At 42.2% G+C, this 23,862-nt stretch overlaps 1 protein-coding gene across 3 annotated transcripts in view; it reads right to left on the bottom strand.

The window, feature by feature from the left end:
• The window catches only part of DOCK11 (dedicator of cytokinesis 11), a 1,169,031-nt gene that overhangs the window by 137,287 nt on the left and 1,007,882 nt on the right, over window positions 1-23,862 (bottom strand). For all 3 annotated transcript variants that reach the window (XM_085607886.1, XM_085607887.1, XM_085607888.1), the window contains one exon: window positions 3,194-3,340. In XM_085607886.1, the coding sequence (XP_085464012.1) occupies window positions 3,194-3,340 (147 nt within the window). The remainder of the gene's footprint in view (window positions 1-3,193; window positions 3,341-23,862) is intronic.

Below are 23,862 nucleotides of genomic sequence, written 5' to 3'. Positions count from 1 at the left end.
CACCCAGGAATGCAGTCTGGGAGTACAGACTGACCTGCTTCATGAATTTCTGACTAGAGGTTAGACAGGTCAATAGTGCAAAAGTGTCTCAGATTAGTTAGTAAGATTTGAGGGTTCTGAGACTAATCATCTGCATTGCAACCAAAAACACGTCTATTGTAAAATTGTATGAAAGGGAATTCCCTAATTTCTGTGAGGACTAACGATGAATGTGGGAAATGAATGAATGAATGGACTGAATAAATAAACGAAGTATTTCTAAAGCGTAAACATTCACCCAGAAGCACCATAACACTGAAACCTGAATTTATACTGATAACCAGGGGGTAAATTCACTTGAACAAGAGGGTCTTAAGTGTCCTTCTAAAGGCAGAGTGGTTCATGTTTAGGCATCGTTGGAGAGGAAGATTATCCAGACAGAATGCATACCAACAAAGGGGGAGCACATGTTCTGTTGCACTCTTGAAAACCGAGGGTCGGACAATAAGAAAATAAGAGGCTGATCAAAGAGGGTGCATCATAATATATCTGGTAAGCATGTTTTGAAAGATAGGAGGGTGTCGAGATTCAGGATAAACGACAGACACACACAGGCTGGAGATGCAGGAGAACAGGTCAATAGAAGCTGAAAAGGGCGGCAACGCTAGACTATCAGTGACTCGTATGTACTCACTTCCTGTGTTGGGGTCATTTCTGGCTACGAGGGGTAGAGCCCTATTTAGATTCCATAGGAACTTAGGGGCATATTATCAAGACAGGCGATAAAATTATCGCCGCTTTAGCGGCAGAAAACTGCTGCTAAAACGGCGATAATGGGCTTGATAATATGCTCTATGGAATTCCAATTGAAGCCCATGTTAGATGTCCTTCACATCTAACATAGGCTTCAATTGGAATTCGATAGAGCATATTATCAAGCCCATTATCGCCGTTTTAGCAGCAGTTTTCTGCCGCTAAAACGGCGATAATTTTATCACCTGTCTTGATAATATGCCCCTTAGTTCGGTTCCTGACACCGGTTGATTTGGCTTTCTGATCCTCACTTTATTTCACACCCGTTTTGCCTCCATTTACTGTTTGTTGTTTTTCACATTATGGTTGCCTCAGTCTCCATTAATTCCCTCCTCTCCTTTCTTTATATAGTTGGCTGTGCTGTCTCTTGTCCTATTTCTTACCAGTGAGAGTTAAGAATTGCCCAGTGGTCTTGGCCGATTCCAGGTTGGCTCCCAGCTCATCATAGCACCATCTGCTGCTGGAACCGGTTAGACTTGTTTCGGTCGCTATTTGTTCTTTGCTGTTCAGCTGATATTATTATATTTACTCTATGCCCTGTGTCTTCCAACTGGTCCTATCTACCCACTACTGTAACATCAAAACAAAGTGGTGTCGTCCCCTGAAACAGTGGAAACCTAAGAGAGTGGTCTGTAGTCCAAAAGTTCACTGTCTCTCTCTCTCTCTCACACACACTCCCTTCCCTCTTTCTACCTTGATTTCTGTCTCTGTTGATACATCCTAGCTTGTCCATCAGCACAGCTATTCAGGGGCCTTTCAGTGGGACCATAATATCGAAACCAGACGTCCGTCTCTTTGAGAGCAAAACGGGGCATCTAGAATTGAATCTGTTGAGAAAGCGGAAGCAGGAGAATCTTTCAGCCTGCCCAAGACACCTTCTCAAACGCCTTACTGTTATAGACACAATGAACCATGTAACCCAGCCTGTAGACATGACTTGCACTGACAACAAAAGCTTTGAGCTGGAAACAAACTATCTCCAGGAGCCTCATCTGATGATATCAGGAAGAGGGTGCGACTTGGATCTGAATGGAGAGGCTACAACCTTTCCCAACACAGAGGTCAGGAATTTCACTTTATCAGCAGGCATGGGGGCCTCACCCATACTGTACTGACCCACAGTCAGAGTTTCATTTTAGAAGCACTGAGCATAGGAATGTTTCAATTTTAGAGTTCAAGAGGGCAGATATTCACTCACCCAGGGAAGAGTGGTTTATACTTCTTGAGGCTGGGGGTTTGGGGGAAAGTTTATATCTACTGTTCAGCGAGCATTCTCCACGCACAATAGTAAATATGTGTGGTTTAGTGGTTAAGTTTACAGACCATGCAAACTGTCTTGAATACATATCTAATACAGCCTTGTCCAAAAGAGGTCGATTAGAGACGGACCCATGCAGGAGTTTTAGGCTATCTACAAACAATACTTCTCCATGCAATAATATAAATGGAAATCATAAATATATAGCCAGTGGTTAACCTTAAAATCTTCTGTACCTATGTTTGAAACCACTGATCTACTTGGTGCCAGAGTTCCTGGGAAGGATCAAGACAGGTCGGGTCTGGGGGCTTAATGATGTCGGGTCTGGTGGTTTTGTACACTAATACACCCACTGTAGGGGCCAGTGTTCAATTCACTAGTCACAGTTTCAAATCCTGACAGGTCCACTTAGCCTTTCATCCATCTGAGGTCGATAAAATGAGTACCATTCAGTTGGCTAACAGTAAAGATCTGTTATTCAGCGCCAAGATACCCTTGGATGAATGTGCACTTTATGTTATGTAATCACCTACCAGGTAAAGTTGGTGTGTTGTCTTTTTAAAATACCAACACCTATCATGAGACCCTCAGATGTCTAGGTCTGGGAACAACAGTTCCGGATTTGTCTGAACGCTTTTAAAAGTGAGATAATGATCCTAGGTCAAGCAGTCGAAAGACCTTCCAGTCCTATAATTAAATAAGAGCGAGTGAATGCATTTCTATAGCACCTCCAACCCTGAAATAGTTTCTTGGTCCAGCTTCCATAAGACGCCCCGCCCTCCCACAATTAACATACAGAATACTGGGATTTTCCTTGCTGGACTTCTTCATATTTATTCACTTTATTCACCAAAAGTGCCTCTTACACGTACAGCAGGAATCCACCTACAAAGTGACTGATCCTGGCATGATTGACGTAGTCCTTGCAGTGACTTCATCCCGCTTAAACTGCAGCAATAATGTTGACTTAAGTCTACCAGTGGAGTCCCTGAGCAAAATTTTAAAGGCCCAGAACGAAGCTGATAAATAAAGGAGTTGTAAAGTATGTTGGACACTCTTTTATCAGTGATTGATTCCAATTCCTGAAACATTGAGATGTAAATGATAATATTGCTTGGGGTGATGCAGAATAACCTTAGTTACCTTATTCGAATCCTGGATGATTTTTACAGAATCACTTCCAAATTTTTCACCGTACAGTTTTAGAAGCCTCAGGGAGATTTCAGATAGTCCTGTAAGTTTTGGTTCTTTGTAGATGTACTCCTTCCCATCTTCCTCTTCGAAAAATGCCTATGGGAAAGCAAGAGGAATTCATAAAATACATAACTAAATAAAATTACAGGCCATGGGTACAATTTGTACCATATACCTGGGCTTGATTAGCAGAGTCCCAGTTCAAATAAAAGAAAACAGCAGCATCAGTCCAATAAATAGATAGATAGATAGATAGATAGATAGATAGATAGATAGATAGATAGATAGATAGATAGATAGATAGATAGATAGATAGATAGATAGATAGATAGATAGATAGATAGATAGATAGATAGATAGATAGATAGATAGATAGATAGATAGATAGATAGATAGATCTCTTTGGCTCATCTTCTAACAAGCTACTATCATGCTTCTACTAACAGTTCTATTCTCAATCCGGCCATTTTTAACAACCTTGGTCTAATGCAAAATTCCACAATTTTTCTCAAATTGTCTCAACAACTTGAACCCTATAGATTCATTCAAAGTCAGCTTTAACTCTGAGGATGAACCAATTAAATTCAATTTTGAGGTCTGGCATAAAAGGCAATTAATTCCTTCTACATCTACTAGACCCTGATGGTGTCTTTAAGAGAGTGAGTAGACCATGTAAACTTGCTCACCAGCTTCTCTGAAACAGGGGAAGTCTGTGATTTCTACATGCCGTGATATGCTCCTTATCCAACAAGTAACGCCTACTCAAACTGATTGAATTCCTGGCAGACGTCTACTAGACTTCCTGAAAAAATACTGTGCTCTTTGATGTCTTTCTATGTCCATTCCTAAAAATCGTTGGCAACATGACCTTCTGACCCACCCTAATGCTAATGACAGATAGCCTTGTCTATGCATTATGATTATGAAAAGGTAGTTGTTTTTTCACCAATTAATTAAGGATGCTTTTCTAAGACCCTGCTACTTAAACACAACTACTGTTATTTAATTCTACATGCCAAGTAAAACTTGTCACCATCTTCCATCACACCCTCATCTCCAGACTCCACCACATCGGAATCCAAGACAACACTCTCAATTGGATCTCCTCCCTTCTCTCCGGCCGAACACAGAGGATCCATCTGTCTCCCTTCTCCTTCGCAACCAAAATCATTGCATGTGGTGTCTCTCAAAGCTCAACCCTCTTCAACACCTACATGACTCCACTAGCAGACATCGCACGCACCCAAGAACTCAACATCATCTCTTATGCCAACAACACACAATTCATCCTATTCTTCACAAAAGGCGGTGACACCACCAGAACAAACTTTTGCAACACCATGTCTGACACCGCCACCTGGATGAAGGCCAACTGCCTTAAACTCAACTCGGACAAAACAGATGTACTCATGTTCGGAAACAGGCCGTCAACCTGGAACGACATGTGGACACCCACTGAACTCAACCCCTCTCACACCCCCACCAACCGAGCACGCAATCTGGGAATTATCCTGGACAGCCAATTAACCATGAAACATCAGATCAACGCTGTCACCTCTGCCTGCTTCCACACCCTCTGCATGCTCTGCAGGATCCTCAGGTGGATTACCACTTCATCCAGGAAAACAGTCACGCAGGTCCTCATCTCCAGCCGACTTGACTCCAGCAACCCACTCTATATCGGAATAACCACACAGCTCTTAAAGCACCTCCAAACCATCCAGAACACAGCAGCAACCTTCACAAAAAAACTAGCATCTCTCCTCCCCTCAAACCTCTCCCCTGGTTCACCGCCAGGAAAGATGTTGCTTCAAGCTCCTCACTCATGCCTACAAGTCTCTCCACAAATCCAGACCCGACTACATCAACCACCGTCTGACATTTCATCGACCGGTTGGAGAGCTCCGTTCCTCCGCCCTCGCCCACATCTGAAGAAGCAGCTTCGGAGGTCGTTCCTTTTCCTACCTCGCCGCCAGGTCTTGGAATGACCTCCCCCTCCACCTACGTGCATCCCCATTGATTGAACACTCCAAGAAGAAACTCAAGACTTGGCTATTCAACCAACATGGTTTCCCGACTGCGGCTCGCAGTTTCCCAGTGCCTGGAGACCCCACCGGGCTGACAAGCCGTGCTTTAGAAGACTTGCTGATTGATTGAACCTAACTCCATTGCCCTTGTTAGGACAGTAGCCCCCAGCATGAATGCCAAAAGTCAAGAAACCATGATAAACTATAGCATTGACAAAGCCAGTAGTCTTTGATTCTAAAAGGCCCAGCTGTTGACTCTGCCAATGCTTTTTTCAGAAAAATTTAATTTTGACTGAGTAAAATATGTTATACTTCTACACCCCACTGTAAAATATATCGGTTGAAAATCAATGTGAGACACAGAAAATTGTGTTGCTGACAATCGATTTCTTTCCACTGTGAATAAGGGTTGCATGAAGGGAGAAAGAAAGGGCAAAAAATCAGAGTGAGTCTTTTTTAGGTCGAGCATTAGCGTGCATGCGCTGTCTGAAAGGCCTGTTGTAGTCAGTATACGGTGTGTAATCCCATCTGCTGCTTACAATATGCTTACTCCTGCATCAGTCTTCTTTGCTGGCTCCTAATTGGTTCGTGCTCCCGATACATCACTTCCGTTGCATTGCAGAGAGTAAAGACCAACTCCAGTTTTATTATGCTGTAAGTTTTCATTTGTTCTGTTTAGGGACTACTTCTATTATTTTGTATTGTGCCACTACGACGCCCGGTTTTGTGTTTTTAATTTTGTTTTTTTTTTCTTATCACCATGGCCCCCGCTTTACGGGTCACAATGTACATAACTTAAATATGCACGGGCGCCAGGCTTTATATTTTAGCATGCTGCCCGCTTTTTTTTATTGTAATTGCAGGCGGAAATACATATTTTTCCAAGCCAATGCCTGACATTCATTGCTTTTGTGAAGAGTAGAATTGGATTTTTATTTACAAATGTGTAACTCTTTGTATAAGGGTATTGTAATGCACTGCCATTTTTGGTGGGGTTAAATGGAGCTGGAGCAGTCAGTAAATACCCATGCAGCATGGTAGAGGCACCTTCTTGTAATACATGTTCTCAGTGCTGGGAGGCCCTCCTGACACACTCTTCCATGCCCTACTCCCATTGTTACCTCTCGATTGCCGGGGCTTCATTTAACCGGGATACGAGCCGACTCATAATACGGTCCGGGGTTTACTTTTGATTGATTGATTGGGGTACTTATAGAGCGCAACTATCACCCTACGGGCATCTTGGCGCTTGCATTGGGAACCCGTCCTGGTTTTTCCCTGTAAGATAACCCATACTGGGTATCCCCAAGGTGAAAGCCAGGCATCCCGCCGCGGGGGGCCGTTGTGGAGATTAAGCAGGCTTGTTGCCCAGAGCTGCATAGTGTGAACTCATGCTTAGAGTGGGCACCGAAGCGAGAATTATCGAGTCCGTGGACAATTGGGTTCTGGACCCTGCCGCGTCGGGAATCGAACCCAGGTCCCAGGCCTGATCTCTGCTTCAGGGTATGCCTCCTCTAACCAGTGAGCTACACTTCTCCACTTTTCTCAGTGCTGGATTCTCTCTTTTACACACCTCGGTCTTGGAGATTCCATGTGAAAGCCATTTTGTGTCTCCTGTCCTCAGTACAAGATACCCCTTCAGACAACTCCTCACAATCAACACTTTTTTTCCGTTGTTACCAAACTTCTCAGGCACGTCAACTCTGCAGTACGAGTGTGGTGATTGGGCATGCAGAGTAGATAATAACACCGTGGTAAGAATGAGATGGGAGGGCAGTGTATGAGGAGAGCGAAAATGGAGGTGATTCCACTGAAGCGTCTTCTGCTTTCCAGGTCGTTGTGTAGTGAACCAGCTCCTGGTTTGTGTTCTGCACTCTTGGGTCAACATGTCGGCCCTTATGTACAGCGCATGTGTCCGTACACACAGAATGGGCAAGCCTGTTTTACATCAGGCCCTTCAGCTTTAGTTGTCTTTAGATGCAATTATTTGACCTATGGCTGTGGTCTCTGGACATTGCCTGCCAATCTGGACCTCGTAACTGACAAACAGTGACCCTTGCTTCTGCTTGATGCCTAAAAAAGCATTTACAAATTCACTCACATTTGTCAACCAGTGAGTTACGGGGTGTAAGAGGTAAGAATGAGCTTTAATGCATCCCAGGAGACTGGAAAACAGCGATCCATCTCAAAAGTGACTAGTAGTGATTAAAGGGCGATCTGTCATTCACCTCAGAAACCGAGCGAGTGGCCAGAAGTGGTTGTAATCATACCGGAAATTGCAGAATCCTGTGTTTTATTTTTAATGATTGTTTTTGTTCCATGCTTTTATCAGCTGATGTTGCTTCGGAGCGTCTTGGGGGGGGGGGGGGAGAAGTGTAGTGGCAAAGGGATACAGTAAGTGATAGAAAGGAAACAGATCGGAGTGTACATCCTGGTTCTGCCTGTAGGAGTGCAGGTGAAGGCAGTGTGCCAGGGTCAGGAGACACGCCTCCTTTGAGCAGTGTTCTGGTACAGCCAGTGTTCACCTGATGCGTGTTATGGGGTCGGGAGAGCACTCTCGGTAGCACTGCAGTGCAGCGCTCAGGGGCTCTGAAATACAGATCCATGGAGAGAAAGGCACACGTGCAGTGAATAATTTCCGTGGATGTGCCCATCAATGTCCACGGGCTTGCGGATGCATTCCTCTGGAGTGGGAGACACTGTGTCTAGGCCATTTATGCTCGCATTATAGGTAGACGGGTCTCTTCGGAGACAGAGGCCCAGCAACTGGGTAACACTTTCTGTAGCATTGCAGCATACCACTCTGGGGCTTCGAGGCGCATCGATATGCAAAAAGAGAAACAGCATCCAGGGTATGACTTTCTGCGGTGTTGCAGCACACAGATCTATGGAGCAGGAGGCCCAATATCTGGGAAACACTTCCAGTCGCGTAGCACATGTTTTGTCGAGAGAGGCATATCCGTGGAAAGATGGAGAGCAACGCCGGAAGTACTATCTGTGCTCTTGGAGCACAGCACTCTGGAGAAGAAAGATGCATTTGATGCACACCATCTGCAGACGCGCAACGCCCATAGTGCTCAAAGGGCTTCAGCCCCCCCCCCCCTCGTGTGTGTGAGCCCGGGCTGAGAGAGCTTACTGGGCACCCACACAGACAGTTTTTGTGCTGCTGTGGGCTGGCTGGTCTGGCGTCTGTCTTATTGCAGCGCACCCGAGTACTTCGCAGGTCTTTAAAATACCATTTACTTGTTAACAAGGCTTTGTTATTTTTTCACACGCTCCTCGAGCCCCTGCATCTCCACTCTGCCTATTCCTTAAAGTTGCAAATTACTTTTGCTGCCACAGTGTGAGAATGGATTTCCTGAAAAGTAACTTTAGGCCTTGTTTTTTGCAGTTTTATACAGCTCCAACTCCACCTAAAGGCATTAAGACACCTTTGCATGAGCAACAGTTACAATATACAAGGACACATTGCTGGAAGAATTAGCCCCCCACGGAAATGTTTATTAGCCCAACCCCGAAATGTGGCTCGAGTTGCGCTGAGTATCTGTGTAGTACTTTCTCTGGTTCACTGGGCTGTGCGATGCATATCTATACGTTGAAAGAATTGCGAAAAGGAGCATGATGTTTTTCATATAATGTTTTATGCGCTCAGTAACGTTTTTTTATAGGAGGGAACATTGTTCCCCCCCCAAAAAAAAAACATTGGTTCTGTTAAAATAATGACGCCCACTGATTTTTGCAATGTTGGTGCTGCCATGGTCAGAAGAGTCCCATATGTCAGTTTTCGGCAGGAAAACATAGAGGAGCTTGTTTGTGACAGTTTCCCTGGTACAAACATCTTTATGAATACCCAGAGCAGCAAACCCGTTTGCTCTATTCCTCACCAGGCAGTCAGTGAAAATGGTGCAAGGGAGGATGTGATGCATTTCTGCAGTAGTGTAAAGTTTATCTAATTTTGCCCATGGGATCCTTTGCTGTGAATCGAAAAACTCACACGACCAATTTCACAAAGCGTTTGTGAACTCAGACTCAACTTAGGTGTGCAAAGTAATTACTTTATATACCTAAAATGTCAATCGTGTTCACAGAATCAGGAATGCTGACATTTTAGGTGAATAAAGTACATTTACAAATTTGGCAATTACGCCACAGTTGCACTTGCAATGCGCTTTTAGGTGGCTGCCCCAGTGCACCTTCAACCGGGAGTGGCTTTTCAGCCAATTGCAGTATTTCATTTTTGTTTGCTACTGGTGAAACTCCAAATCTCAGCCCACACCTTGCACTCGGTTTAAAAATCCAGAACTGGTTGAAGGTGTTGCACCATGTAGATACCACATGGCAACTACACGTGTGCTTGTCAGACTTTCATACCAACACTGCGCCCACGTTTAGCAAAGTCTAAACCCACTAACTGCCTGAAATGCAGACAGGTTTGCAAAAAATGTTAAACCCACTCATGTACACACGGTCAGGTGGATCAGGCAAAATCTGCCGCCGCTGCCCTCGCTGCCTGCTTTAAAACCTGCACATATTTCTTGTTGGACCTCTTCCTCAGAATTTTATCTCTGGTTTCCTGTTACTGATTCTTTTATTTGCAGCCACTAAACGCTCTCACTAGGTGTCGGCGCTATACATATTACCTCTTATTGCTACATGCCACCTAACTAAACACACACACTAATGCACGCTGAACCCTGTGACGATCATGGTCGGCTTTATGTTGGTGCCACCGGTGCCGCCGCACCTGGCGCTCAGCCGGGGGGAGGACGGTGCTGGGGTGGGCTTTATGTTGAGCAATAACTTATAGGTTTATAATGCACCTGCTGCAGAGTTCCTTTTGTGTCCAATTATCTATAGCAGTGCTAAGGGAGCAGCATTTATGGGAGGTGAACAATGTTGTTTCTTTTTTCTGTCCCCTCAAACTGGTTAAAACAGTGTTAATCCATCTGTTATGCTGTCTGGGCTGCCACCAAATGTGTTCTGTCCTGGTGTCATCAGCCCAACTCAGACAACAAACATCCAACTCCCCATAATTCAACACAGTGCCACACAATTCAACAACACACATTTCAGCACCACACAGTTCCACATCATGCAACATAATTACACTTCATATAATACCACTCAACAGAACATAATTCAACTACACCTATTTACATGCTATTCAGTTCATTTCAGTTCAGAAAGCTTTTATTCGGTTTGCATAACACAACCATATAAGCTAAACAATTATATCTACATTTGTAAAATCCTCCTCATGTATTACAAAACACAATATTATCAATATTCCTCTGTCTAAATAATAACTATATTATATATTCATAATAAAACATAAAAGTGCATTGTGCTATAAAGTGCCAGAATCCAAATATACAAATATCCATTTGTATAATTATAACAGTACATAAAATTGTGCAAATTCGCTATAAAGTGACATATGCTAATATGCAAAATTGCAATATCTGACTAACAATTTAAGTACATAAAGCTGTGCAAATTCGCAATGAGAAGACATCTACTAATGTGCAAAGTTGCAATATCTATCCAACTATTACAGTACGTAAAGCTATGTAAGTTCGCTATAAAGTGCCATATGTTTATGCGCAAATTTGCAAAAAAACAGGATTTTCAAAGTACTATCGACTTTCTGGCAGCTCTGCATTTCATTATAAAATTAGCCACATAAAAACAGATATCTGGGCCCTCCAATTTACATTGTAATCTCATAGCATTTACAGTTAGGTGGGTATTATATTAAAAAAAATCGGTTTTAAATAACATTTCCTAAGTGATGCATGAAATTTACAAAAAAGTAGAAAATGGCAGCAGCTTTGATTAGAAATATTATCACATGGGAACTTTATTTTTGATCGTTTACCCATATCCGGAAAGGCTATGAGATGATGAACAATTCCCAGCCTAAGACGAGATAATACAAATCTATGCGAAGATCTTGTCACATCTTCCAAATACTGCTGGAACCCACTTTTAAGTTCAAGTTGCCTATAAAACACAAGTGTTCTTTGGGTCCCTATTAGTTTGTTATCTCGTCCCCCCCCTTAAAGGATAAAAGAGAAACTTTTATCTCTTTTTTTGATAGTGTTATTGGGTATGCGGACTCATCAAGAACATTAAAATCAAATAACAAATTATACCAGTGGTTAATGTAACTTATCCACGGTATACGGGTGCCAAAGTCCAACTTTAAACAGTCCTTAATTATGGACTGTGTGAACTCGGTTTCGCTCTTGGACCAGATAGAACGCCATAGAAGTATTGGCCGCAAAGCAGCCAAATCCGAGATATAGTTAAGACCAGTTTCCATATGGATTAATTCAGTAGAAGCTGAGACAGGAGCACTTAGCAGCCGTTTAAGAAAACTATTTATTGATTGAGGAGTCCAATAAAGATATCGGACGGTAATTACAGGCTTTGGAGTGGGAACCCATTTTAAATAGTGGAATAATTAATGATTGTCCCCAAGATTTGGGGACATTCCCTACAGCTGCAGTATTAAAAACCCTCATAAGAATTGGGGCCCATAGATCCATTTCGTTCTTATATAGATCAATCGGAACACCGTCCGGACCTGGTGCTTTTCCCCCTTTACTATTTATTAACCCTTCCTGTACTTCTTCCACATCAATTAACATAGGCACTAAAGGCCATGTAAAATCATTGTTTGATGTTGTGGTTGAGGGCACCTTGTCTGGATTAAAAATGTTGGTTTAATGTTCAATCCATTCTGTACAATTCACTTGGGACGTTAATTCTGGCGTACATTTATCTCTTAAAAAGGGACTATTTACAGTTTCCCAAAAGAGTTTGCTATTATTGGTGTTGGCTGCCAGATTTAATTTGTCCCATGCATCCGCTTGGAGTTCTTTTTTGTGGGCCAGCATAACTTGCTTATATACAACTCGCAACTCATGTATGTACAGTTGGTTTTGGAGAATAGTCCTCAGTGCCAATTTTAGTTTTTGTAGTGCACGTGTACATTTTGAATCAAACCACCTCGGACCTGTTTTTTTCAAATTCTTAGGACTTTTGGTAAATAAAATCTTTATTAATCTGTTAATATCCGAGAAAGCCTCTATCAAAGTGTCAGGGAGGATATCTTCACTGAGGCAATAGTCAATTTCTTTCCTACAAGTTATAACCACCTCCTTTTGAACTTTGGGTGGATCTACTCCAGTCCATTTAATTCTCATGCCATTAGACCTAACAGGAAGAATACTTAAAATACGATCCTCGGTATTCACCAATTTGTTACCCCAATCTAAAATGACTATGGAAATACTATTGTGATCACTCACCACCTGTTCAGATATCCATAAGTCAGTATAAAAACTATTTTTTGAAATTAGGATATGGTCTATGTTACTAAAATCATTCCGCCCAGTGAAAGTTGGACATTTAATATGTTCCTTACTAAATGTACAGTCTAATAAGTCAAGGTCAAATTTTGCCATTATCGTATTTAAAATCGTACCATATCTACAGTGGGGAAAGTGTAATAAATCATCATCATTCTCATTATTGTTACTATTGACTTTCATAAAGCCACAGGAGTTAATTTGAGTTGAAAGGCATGTTCGAATATTAAAGTCACCTACCCAAAGGATAATGGCAAGTTTACCAGAAAGTGCCAATACCCTATCTACTTCCCTTTCCAATGCTTCTAATAAATCTCCCCTATCATTGGAAAAGGTAGAGTTATAATAGTTCTCAATACTTGGCTGTGATTACATATAGATGAATAGCTTATAATTTTACACCCAAGTATTTTGTTTGATATGAGCAGCAGCAATCCTCCCTTGGCTCTTCCTGTTATGGACGGTGTCGCACTTAGGCAATATGAAGAGTATCCTTCGACCACGACCGGGACTGTACTCCATGTTTCTTGTAAACAATTAAAATCATTGCTGCAGGAAATAAAATTCTGCCAAAAGGGGGTATCCAATTTTTTACCTAGACCTGCAATATTCCAAGTTATAAATGTGTAGCCCCCTTGTATTATTGTTTGCATTCTTTGGCTTGTAATAGGGATCGTAGTTGTGGTCACATTTGCTACGATCTCGGCATTCTGTGACCCGACTTCTTGCTCATTGACATTATTTATAACAACAGAAGCATTATACCCAATGTTATCAATGTCTGGAATCACCTGCTTGGGATTCATATATTTGCTAATTCATTTTCCTCTGATGACTGGCCTGTAGTCTACCCCGCTATCTATTCCATCGATTAGAGATACATCCTCGGGGCTTTCTTGTCAATCGTTATCCTCCAATGTGCCCAGAGGTTGAAATCTATTATACAACGGGATAGAAAAGCATGTAGCTCGGGGTACTAATGAGTGCATTGTGTTAACCCCTTCAGTGCCCATGACGAGATAGTCTCGTCATGGAGCGCGGTTGCGCTGTGCCCATGACGAGACTATCTCATGAACCCCGCCCGCTAATGAAACGCCCGGCACAGGGCGTGGAAAGGGCGGGGCACTCAAGGGGTTAATAGTTGGATGGTAAATATTTTGGTTTGTAACATAATCACTTGCAGGCAAATATCTATAAAAGAACCCCAATGGCAGTAATGTTGTATTAAAATCCCAACAAGAAGGTGGAGGGGCGTTAATTATGGATTTATGCGCCCAACCTGGTGACCTAAAATTAATTATTATGCAGTCACCATCAACATTTTTTGGTAGTGGGCCTATCCAACTAACCCTTTGGGTAAGTATTATCTGATTGGCCTCTATTGTGGGAAATCAACAATATTTAGATAACCAATGCAAGGTTGTATTTTTTAAAGTTTCGTTGGTTTCTGATTGCCCTTCCCGTAATTTGGGTACATTAGAAAGAAAGGCAACATATGCTCCGCATTCTGGTGGTAAATTAATGACCGCTGGTGTATGAGTAGTATTAAGGTTTCCTATATTACATGGCTTTCTTGCCGGCTCCAAGGTTTCAGTCCTTTGAGTTCCTTTACCGTTTAATGGCATGATACTTTCGACTTGAGATGATATTTTTGGTTCCACTAGATTTTTCCTATTGTCTAAATTATCTAAATTACTGGCAGTAATTGGACCTACACTAGGACCGGCCAGTACTAAATTTAACGAATTGTCAATTGCTGAAGTCATGGGGGCATTATTTGTTGTCACATTAGTCTGTTCCCTTGGATTAACTAATTGAGCTTGCGGTCTATAGTTATCTAGGTACCCACCAAGTCTAAGAACCTCAATAGTCAAAAAATCTATTTTCTCGTATAATGGTCGGATTTTCTCAGTAATTTTCTCGGTAAGGACCTCCATACTAAGAGAACACATAGGTTGCCCATTATTCGATGCAGCTTTCTGTTTTAGCGACGTCCCTCTTGTAACTATATGCTTTCCTTTAGCTATCTTACTAATTCCCTGGCCTGTATTTCTCCTTTTACCCCCTTTAGTTAAATTCTTAGGCTGGGGCGAGGAAAATGAGTTAGATAAGGTTGGTGTAATTGAGATCCGGGGCTATGTAAATTCTCCATGTCAACCATAGCTATATCAGAAGTTATGTCCGATGCCCAGTCTGCAATAATCGAACCTTCCTCCCTGGTTGTATGGATCTCTGCAATCACATTAACTTGGTCCCCACCCCTTGTACCTGTTCCCATTGAGATCCGTCTCTCAGTACGATCTATTTCCTCCGCCAGGGCACTAACTGCTTTAGTTAAGTATGTATCTATAGTATTAGATTTTTTATCTGTTGTAGGTTTAGCTCGACGTCTCGACATGTTTGAATAATCGGTAAGTATATGCTAAGTAGCAATATGGGCAGGCAACAAGTTTAAACAAATATATACAGGCTTAAATCGCAAATGGCAATTACCTAACACACGAAAACTATTACGTTCTTACTCTGTTCGTTAGTGTCAATAGGGTAGCCCAGCCCGGCCTCCTCTGGCCTCGGACGGCCACAGATGGTCCCGCCCTTGTCCCGGGCTTCTACCGGCGCGACCCGCGCGCGTCCCGCGGGAGGAGGTGCCGCCCAGACCTTTATGCGCCTCCTGGTGCCCGTTAGCAGCGTCATCGGCGTCCTCGTCTGTAGCGGGGCTGCTGGGGGATGGAGTCCTGTTCACGCCGAGCAGCGGAGCAAAGCCCGGCCAAATAGAGTCTCACAGGGGGGGACAGCGGAGCCAAGCCCGGCCAAAATAAAAAACAATCAGCAGGGCAGCGGAGTCAAGCCCGGCCAAAAATATTCACTTTCCAAATTGTCCCACAAAGGCCTCGGCCCCGCCCAGACCTTTATGCGCCTCCTGGCGCCCGTTAGCAGTGTCGTCGGCGTCCTCGTCTGTAGGTGGGATGCTGGGGGATGGAGTCCTGTTCACGCCGTGCAGCGCAGCAAAGCCCGGCCAAATAGAGTCACACAGGGGGGGACAGCGGAGCCAAGCCCGGCCAAAATAAAAAACAATCAGGGGGGCAGCGGAGACCAGCCCGGACAAAAATATTCACTTTCCAAATTGTCCCACAAAGGCCTCGGCCCGCCCAGACCTTTATGCGCCTCCTGGCGCCCGTTAGCAGCGTCGTCGGCGTCCTCGTCTGTAGCGGGGCTGCTGGGGGATGGAGTCCTGTTCACGCCGTGCAGCGGAGCAAAGCCCGGCCAAATAGAGTCACACAGGGGGGCACAGCGGAGCCAAGCCCGGCCAAAATAAAAAACAATCAGGGGGGCAGCGGAGTCAAGCCAGGCCAAAAATATTCACTTTCCAAATTGTCCCACAAAGGCCTCGGCCCTGCCCAGACCTTTATGCGCCTCCTGGCGCCCATTAGCAGCGTCGGCGGCGTCCTCGTCTGTAGCGGGGCTGCTGGGGGATGGAGCCCTGTTCACGCCGTGCAGCGGAGCAAAGCCCGGCCAAATAGAGTCACACAGGGGGGGACAGCGGAGCCAAGCTCGGCCAAAATAAAAAACAATCAGGGGGGCAGCGGAGTCAAGCCCGGCCAAAAATATTCACTTTCCAAATTGTCCCACGCTATTCAATACCACATAAAAACACCCCACATAAATGCACTCTATACCACATAACAACAATCCACATACTCCACACCCTGCCTCATAATTCCACTCAACATAATGTCACTCATCACCACACTGTTCCATTCCGCATTATTCAACTCCATGCAAATCCATTCCACACCACATAATTCTGACACTAAACCATATAATTCCACAACACAAATCCAATACACATCAAATATATCCAATTCACAACACATAATTCAACATCATACCACAAAATTCAACAGCACACCACATAATTAAACTCCACTACATAACACTCCACAACACAAAATACCATTCCACATAATTACACTCCATGACACACTCCCACTCCACATAATTCCAATATACTCAAAAACACATACTTACTATCCACATAATGCCAGTGCACACCATGCCACACAATTCCACTACACAAATCTACTCCACACCACACAATTACTAGCCACACAAATGCCTTAACTAACCATCCAAATCAAACAAACATAATTCCAATACAAACCACATACATCCACTCCAGTCCAGAACACATAAACAAGAAATATTTACATTTACAACACTAATAACTCTAACTCTAACTCTCCTTTTTTTAACACACAAACACACAGATCTGGAGCTTTGCTCCTACCTCTTGGTTTTTGTAATCACCAAAGAGGAAAAGCTGTCCACGCAGTTCCACGCCACAAAATTTAACTTCACACATTTCCAATCCACACCTCAGAATTTGACACCAAACAACATAATAATACTCAACAACACAATTACACAACACACCACACACATCCAAACCACACCACACACTTCCACATCATGTTACAAAATTCAACAGCACACCTCATAATTAAACTCCACTACATACCACTCCACAACACAAAATACCATTCCATATAATTACACACCATAACACACAATCCCACTCCACATAGTTCCAATATACTCAATACCACATAATTCCACAGCGCACCATGCCACGTAATTCCACTCCACAAATCCACACCACACAATTCCACACCATGGAATTACAAAACTAACTAATCCAATCCAAACCACATAAATCCACTACACAACACATACATACACTCCATAACACATATTTCGAAAACATTACCATTTACAATGGCAATATCTCTAATTCGGAAAAATGCGAGACCTATTGTATTTCCAATGCTTGTTTAATATGTTTAATATGAGTCTGTGTATGTGTGAGCCTTGGTGTGAGCGTGTCTGTCTGTGCATGCTTGTAAGCATGCTTGTGTGTGTGTGTATTTGGTTTGTGTGTGCGTATGTGTCTTTGTAGCACTATCTGTGTGAGTCCGTGGCCTAATTACATTCCAGTGCGTGAGCCTCTGACCTTCCTTGTGTGTATATCTGATTGCACGTGTGCCTGAGTGTAACTGCTGTATCAAAAAACACTATGGGGCATACCCAAATGACCCTCCCATACCTGGGTAAAGACACATGTAATATATAGCAAAAGGAGGGGTGGGGGGCTAGGGGGGATTAATCTCTTATTAAATTATACACAAGAAACAATAAATTATCTTGGTACAAATATTTACTTATATCACCAATTTTTGGATAATTTTTCAGAAGCGAATCTCTCAATAGACATCCATGAAAAGTACACAAAATATATACAGGTTATTATACATTTGGACATACAAAAACAAAAATTCTCCAAACACCTCTATATACAACTTCATCAAACATATAACACATTTTATATACACAACATATACATTCCCCTAATTCTTGCTCAAAACGATGTATACTACTTTTTGCAGTAATACATTCAGAGGTCGTCCTCTTGGCGTCAGAGGTTCTACTCCTCTTTAAAGCTTTTATGTAAGCGCCAGAACCATTAATTTCTAAATCTGTGGACTCCTCATGAATAAATGGGTCGACGCGTTCGCGTTTCAGCCTTCTATTATTTGGCTTCCTCAGGACGGGGGTTGCAAACTGTCTACAAAAAATAAAAAAACAAATCACTATCACACCCATTCAATACAACTGTCCCCAATTTGCCCATGCAGTGCTCGGAAGGACTCAAGACTAGAACAATGTGAGACACCAAACACCGCACATAATCCAACACATAACTGGTGTTACGACAGGGGGTGCGTGGTTCGATACAGTCCCCACCTGGAGGTACCTGTGAAGACATGCCGGACAAGGATCTGGAATGGACCCACTCGCCCCTAGCAAAAATGCCAGCCCTGTACCTGCTTTTAATTATTTCGTTGTATATGGAACTCCAGGCCAGCTATTCGATTCCGCGCCTGTAATATTACATATGCGTCAGTAAATAAACGGCGAGTGACCGGTATGCACAGTAAATTACACATCTGTCTCGCTCAGAAAGAATAATATAAATGTGATGCTCTTCTATTACCTCCGCGCGTATGAGACGCTGCTCGCCGTATTTTGAATGTCCGTGGACTTTTGTTATTTCTCGTCCAGTAAGTTACGTCAGTTTCATCCACTCTAAAACAAACAAGATTCTCCGTGAGGAGGATAATCTTCCCAACTACATGAGCTCACAACCGCTGTGCTGACCTTACTCTAGGCTGAAACCTAATAACCCACTCTTGTCTTCCAAACTGCCACTTAATGCAAAAACGCCTGCTTTCATGGTCTTATTAGCGTGCCAGATTCCAAACGGCAACATCATTTTGCCATGTTCGCTCTACACTTACATGATTTCTTTCGTAGTTTACCCGGCTATAATCCGCTTCAAGCTTCGGTGCTGATGCTTCGCATCGGAAGACCGCAAGAATGGTCAAATCTACTTCCGCCATATATGTGTTTGTGTGCGTCGTAACGTGGTTGCAGAACGTGAAATGGGCCGACACAGAAAGCGGACTAATTTCTGTATCTACTTCCGCCGTATCTGAGTTTGTGTGCGTCGTAACGTGGTAAAAGGACGTAAAATGGACCGACACAGAAGGCGGACTATTTTATGTATCGTATAAGCGTCCTCGGAAGCTTCCAAACCAAGTCTAAATACGAAGCCAACCCTTCCAGCATGTCAGTAATGGAAAAATTTAAAATAAAGGATTAAAAAATACAAAGAGGGGTATCGGCTCAGGATCTAAATGTATGATCACCAGCACCAAAAAGTTTACATATCTCTTATGTCCAATGCTAAGGAACATCTTGACTACAGAGAAGGGGGTACGAATTCTAAACCCGGGAGGCATGTGCCTAATATCCCAGAAGCAAAGTGGACTGGAAAGCATCAATCGAGAAAGGGGGTACGAATTGTATAACCATGGACTCCACAGCCGTACATGACCCCTCAAATAATTCCAAAGCACTGCATGTTCAAAAACATCGGGCGTACATTCTAGTTTGGTGAGATAGAAATAATCACCAGATTTCATGTCTGCACTAATTAATGCCCGAAATTATTTCATGCCACCCAACTCTCTTAACCGTGTATAAATCATCATCAATATTGTCTCAATGTACAATTTATCTAATCAGTGCCCATAGTTCATCCCTCTCGTTTAGGCCTTCACTCGCAGTATGGTACCTTTCAATAAGACGGGCTTCTGTGCGGTTAAGTTTCATTTCTACTTCGCTCTTACTGTTTGCCTTAATTACAGCTAGAACTGTCCACTCTATGTCGTTTTCATTATGGCCTGCTTCTACATAATGCTGCACCAGGGGAGCTCCCTGTGTTCTACATTTAATGCGTGATTTATGTTGTAGAATTCGCAGTTTTACCATCTGGGTAGTTTGCCCAATATACATTTTTCCACATGGGCAGGTCACAGCATATATGACATTTTTTGTGTTGCAGTTTGAGAAGGCTTGCATCACATGTTCCTTATTGTTGATCAACACTACTTTGGCATCACTTGTGCCTGCACATGCCACACAATTATTACACCGAAAGTGCCCTATGACAGGGGGCAGGCCAAGTAGCGATCTTGTATCTTTTTTCTGTATAGGCTCCCGCATTGCTCTCACCAAATGCTGCCGAAGGTTTTTACCTTTCTTAAAGGAAAACAAGGGTTTGGGTATGTTGAACTGTTCAATAAGTCTCCAATTTCTCAAGATTATCTTTTTAACTTTGTTGGCTTTGGGATTAAAAGTTAAAACACATGTCATCCTTTCAGTTTTTTCATGTCTTTTAGGGGTCAATAGATTTTCCCTAGGTGTAAACCAGGCTCTTTTTAAAGCAGCTCGCACTAGCTTTTTGGATATCCTCGCGCACATAATTTTTCTTGTAGTATGTTGGCATTCTCAAAATAGTCATCTTTGCGAGAGCAATTGCGTCTTATTCTTAGAAACTGCCCATAAGGCAGGTTTTCTTTCAGACTTCTTGGATGCCCTGATGTAAATTCTAACAAAGTATTTCTGTCCGTTGGCTTAGTATATAGACTCACTTCCAAAACCCCCTCTTTGTCCAAAATCCATACATCCAAAAAACTAATTTGTTTGTTGCTAACACTTTTAGTAAAATTTAAATCTGGTGTACGGTCATTGAGCCAGTCATGAAAGCTGGCTAATTCCTCCGTATCTCCACTCCAAATAAGAAAGATGTCATCAATGAAACGAACCCACTTATTGATCTTGTTAAAAAATGGTGTTGTCTCATTGAAGACATATAATTTCTCAAACTGATCCATCACTAGGTTCGCTATTTCGGGCGCGAAACAGCAACCCATAGCCACGCCCTTTATTTGCAGAAACAGCTCATTCTTAAATGTGAAGAAATTATTTTTCAGGCAGATTTTCGCTAACTCCAACAGGAATTCAGTAGGAACCTGATGAGGTCTCATTCTCTGATTTAATGTTAGTTCCATTACCACGATGGCCTCATCTTGTGGTATGTTGGTATATAGGCTTTCGATGTCAAATGAGACCAATAGCTGTTGGTCTCCGTTGAAAGCACAATGTTCTATTTTGGCGATGAGGTCCATCGTGTCTCTGACGTACGCTCTAGTCGTACTGACAAAAGGTTTTAGGAAAGTATCTATATATTTCGCCAATGGCTCGAGGATCGATCCACAGGATGAAATAATAGGCCTACCTGGAGGGTTCATGGTGTTTTTGTGTACTTTAGGAAGTACATAAATCAATGGTACTTTTTGTTTCGTAACATTAAGAAATTCATACTCTTTTTTACTTAAATATCCACTTTCCAGTGCTTTAGTTGTTAAATGCAGAATCTTAGCTTTCAATGCACCTGTGGGATTGTCAAGCATTTTACGGTAGTGTGTGATGTTATTCAACTGTCTATATACTTCTCTGTCATAATCTTCTATGTCCCATACCACAATTCCTCCTCCCTTGTCAGCTGGTTTTATAATTGTCAGGGGATTATTCGTAAGATTTTTTAAGGCTATCTGTTCAAATTTAGAGAAATTTGGTTTAAATGTCAAACGCTTACTGTTGAGGTAGTCAATTTCCTTTAGTATCTGATTTTCAAAAAACAGGATCTCATCGGGGATCATCTCGCTTTCTGGACAAAAGGAGGATTTGTTTTTTAATCCACTCACACTGATTTCCTGTGCTTCATTTTGTTGAGCAAAGAATACTTTTAGTCTGATTCTACGTAAAAATTGTAGTATTTCAGTCTTTGTGTCTACTGGATTTTGTAGTACTATTGGAACAAATGATAGTCCTTTTTCTAAGACTCTCATTTCCCAAGGTGTTAAAATATGTTTGGATAAGTTATAGATAGGTATCATCAAGTTATTTGGATCATTAACCTGGTCCCTATTCTTTCTTTCGGTAGGGTCTACCTTCTGTACACTCGATGACGTGTTCGAAAAAAGTTTTGTTCTGTTGCTGGTTGGTGCATTGGAGTCCTCCATCCCCCTCGGAAACCTCTCCCCCTGCGTGCGCCTCTGTCTAAAAAAGGTTGAGGGGTATTTGGGTATTGATAAAAGGGCTGGTATGGTTGGTAGTATGCTCCTGTTCCTTGGTCTGAGTCAGAGGATGAATCCGAGAAGGTCACAAACCTAGTGCGTGACCTTCCTTTATAGGGTAAATTTAATGTACTAGGATTATTAGTTTTGAAGAAGTCCTCTTTTAAGTATGGGTATACCAGTTCGTGTTTATAGTTTTTTATATCTTTGCTCAGTTTCGATGTTTTGAAGTTAACAGTGTGTGTTTTAAACTCAACCAACGTTTTGTTAATACTTTCCAGAAGCGCCTTAGCATCTGTGATGGTTAAATCACTAGAGATTTCTTCTTCCAGTCTTTTTATTTCCTTTAACTCTTCTTCGCTAATACGCAGTGCAGTGTTAATTGATAAAACAATCCAATCACGTGAACACTTGGTACCTATACCACTGAAATCTACTAGATAAGGTTTGTCATTTATAAAAATCACTGGGACGTTTTTCACTTGCAAACCCACAGGGATCGTGTTGGTTTTTAAATATTCAAGTAATACCTGTGCATGTAACTGCGTCCTAGTATTTTTCTTTTTCAATTGGATCAGTCTTTCTCCTTTGTCTGAATTTACACTCCTATCACCTATAGCCTCACCCCCTAACAGGGAAGGAATTTGTTTTAATCTGTTGATTTCTTCTTCAGAATAACTGACCATATGTGGTTCCATAATCCACTGTGTCTCACAGTCCTTCCGCTACACTGAACGATACAAATTCCAAACAGTATTAGATAAATCATAAATTTCAAACCAAAATAAGTTTCTTTCCATGAACGTGCTATAGAGCGTATTCAACTTCTTATTTAGTAAGTCTACTAACTCTGGAGCAACAAAAGATTCAAACCTTTTCAAGAACCCTCGCACTTAACAAAGTGCAACGAAGTATCAAAAAACACTATGGGGCATACCCAAATGACCCTCCCATACCTGGGTAAAGACACATGTAATATATAGCAAAAGGAGGGGTGGGGGGCTAGGGGGGATTAATCTCTTATTAAATTATACACAAGAAACAATAAATTATCTTGGTACAAATATTTACTTATATCACCAATTTTTGGATAATTTTTCAGAAGCGAATCTCTCAATAGACATCCATGAAAAGTACACAAAATATATACAGGTTATTATACATTTGGACATACAAAAACAAAAATTCTCCAAACACCTCTATATACAACTTCATCAAACATATAACACATTTTATATACACAACATATACATTCCCCTAATTCTTGCTCAAAACGATGTATACTACTTTTTGCAGTAATACATTCAGAGGTCGTCCTCTTGGCGTCAGAGGTTCTACTCCTCTTTAAAGCTTTTATGTAAGCGCCAGAACCATTAATTTCTAAATCTGTGGACTCCTCATGAATAAATGGGTCGACGCGTTCGCGTTTCAGCCTTCTATTATTTGGCTTCCTCAGGACGGGGGTTGCAAACTGTCTACAAAAAATAAAAAAACAAATCACTATCACACCCATTCAATACAACTGTCCCCAATTTGCCCATGCAGTGCTCGGAAGGACTCAAGACTAGAACAATGTGAGACACCAAACACCGCACATAATCCAACACATAACTGGTGTTACGACAGGGGGTGCGTGGTTCGATGCAGTCCCCACCTGGAGGTACCTGTGAAGA

Source organism: Triturus cristatus, chromosome 5_2, assembly GCF_964204655.1.
Source record: "Triturus cristatus chromosome 5_2, aTriCri1.1, whole genome shotgun sequence".
NCBI lineage: Eukaryota > Metazoa > Chordata > Amphibia > Caudata > Salamandridae > Triturus > Triturus cristatus.
This window is presented reverse-complemented; position numbering and strand designations above follow the sequence as displayed.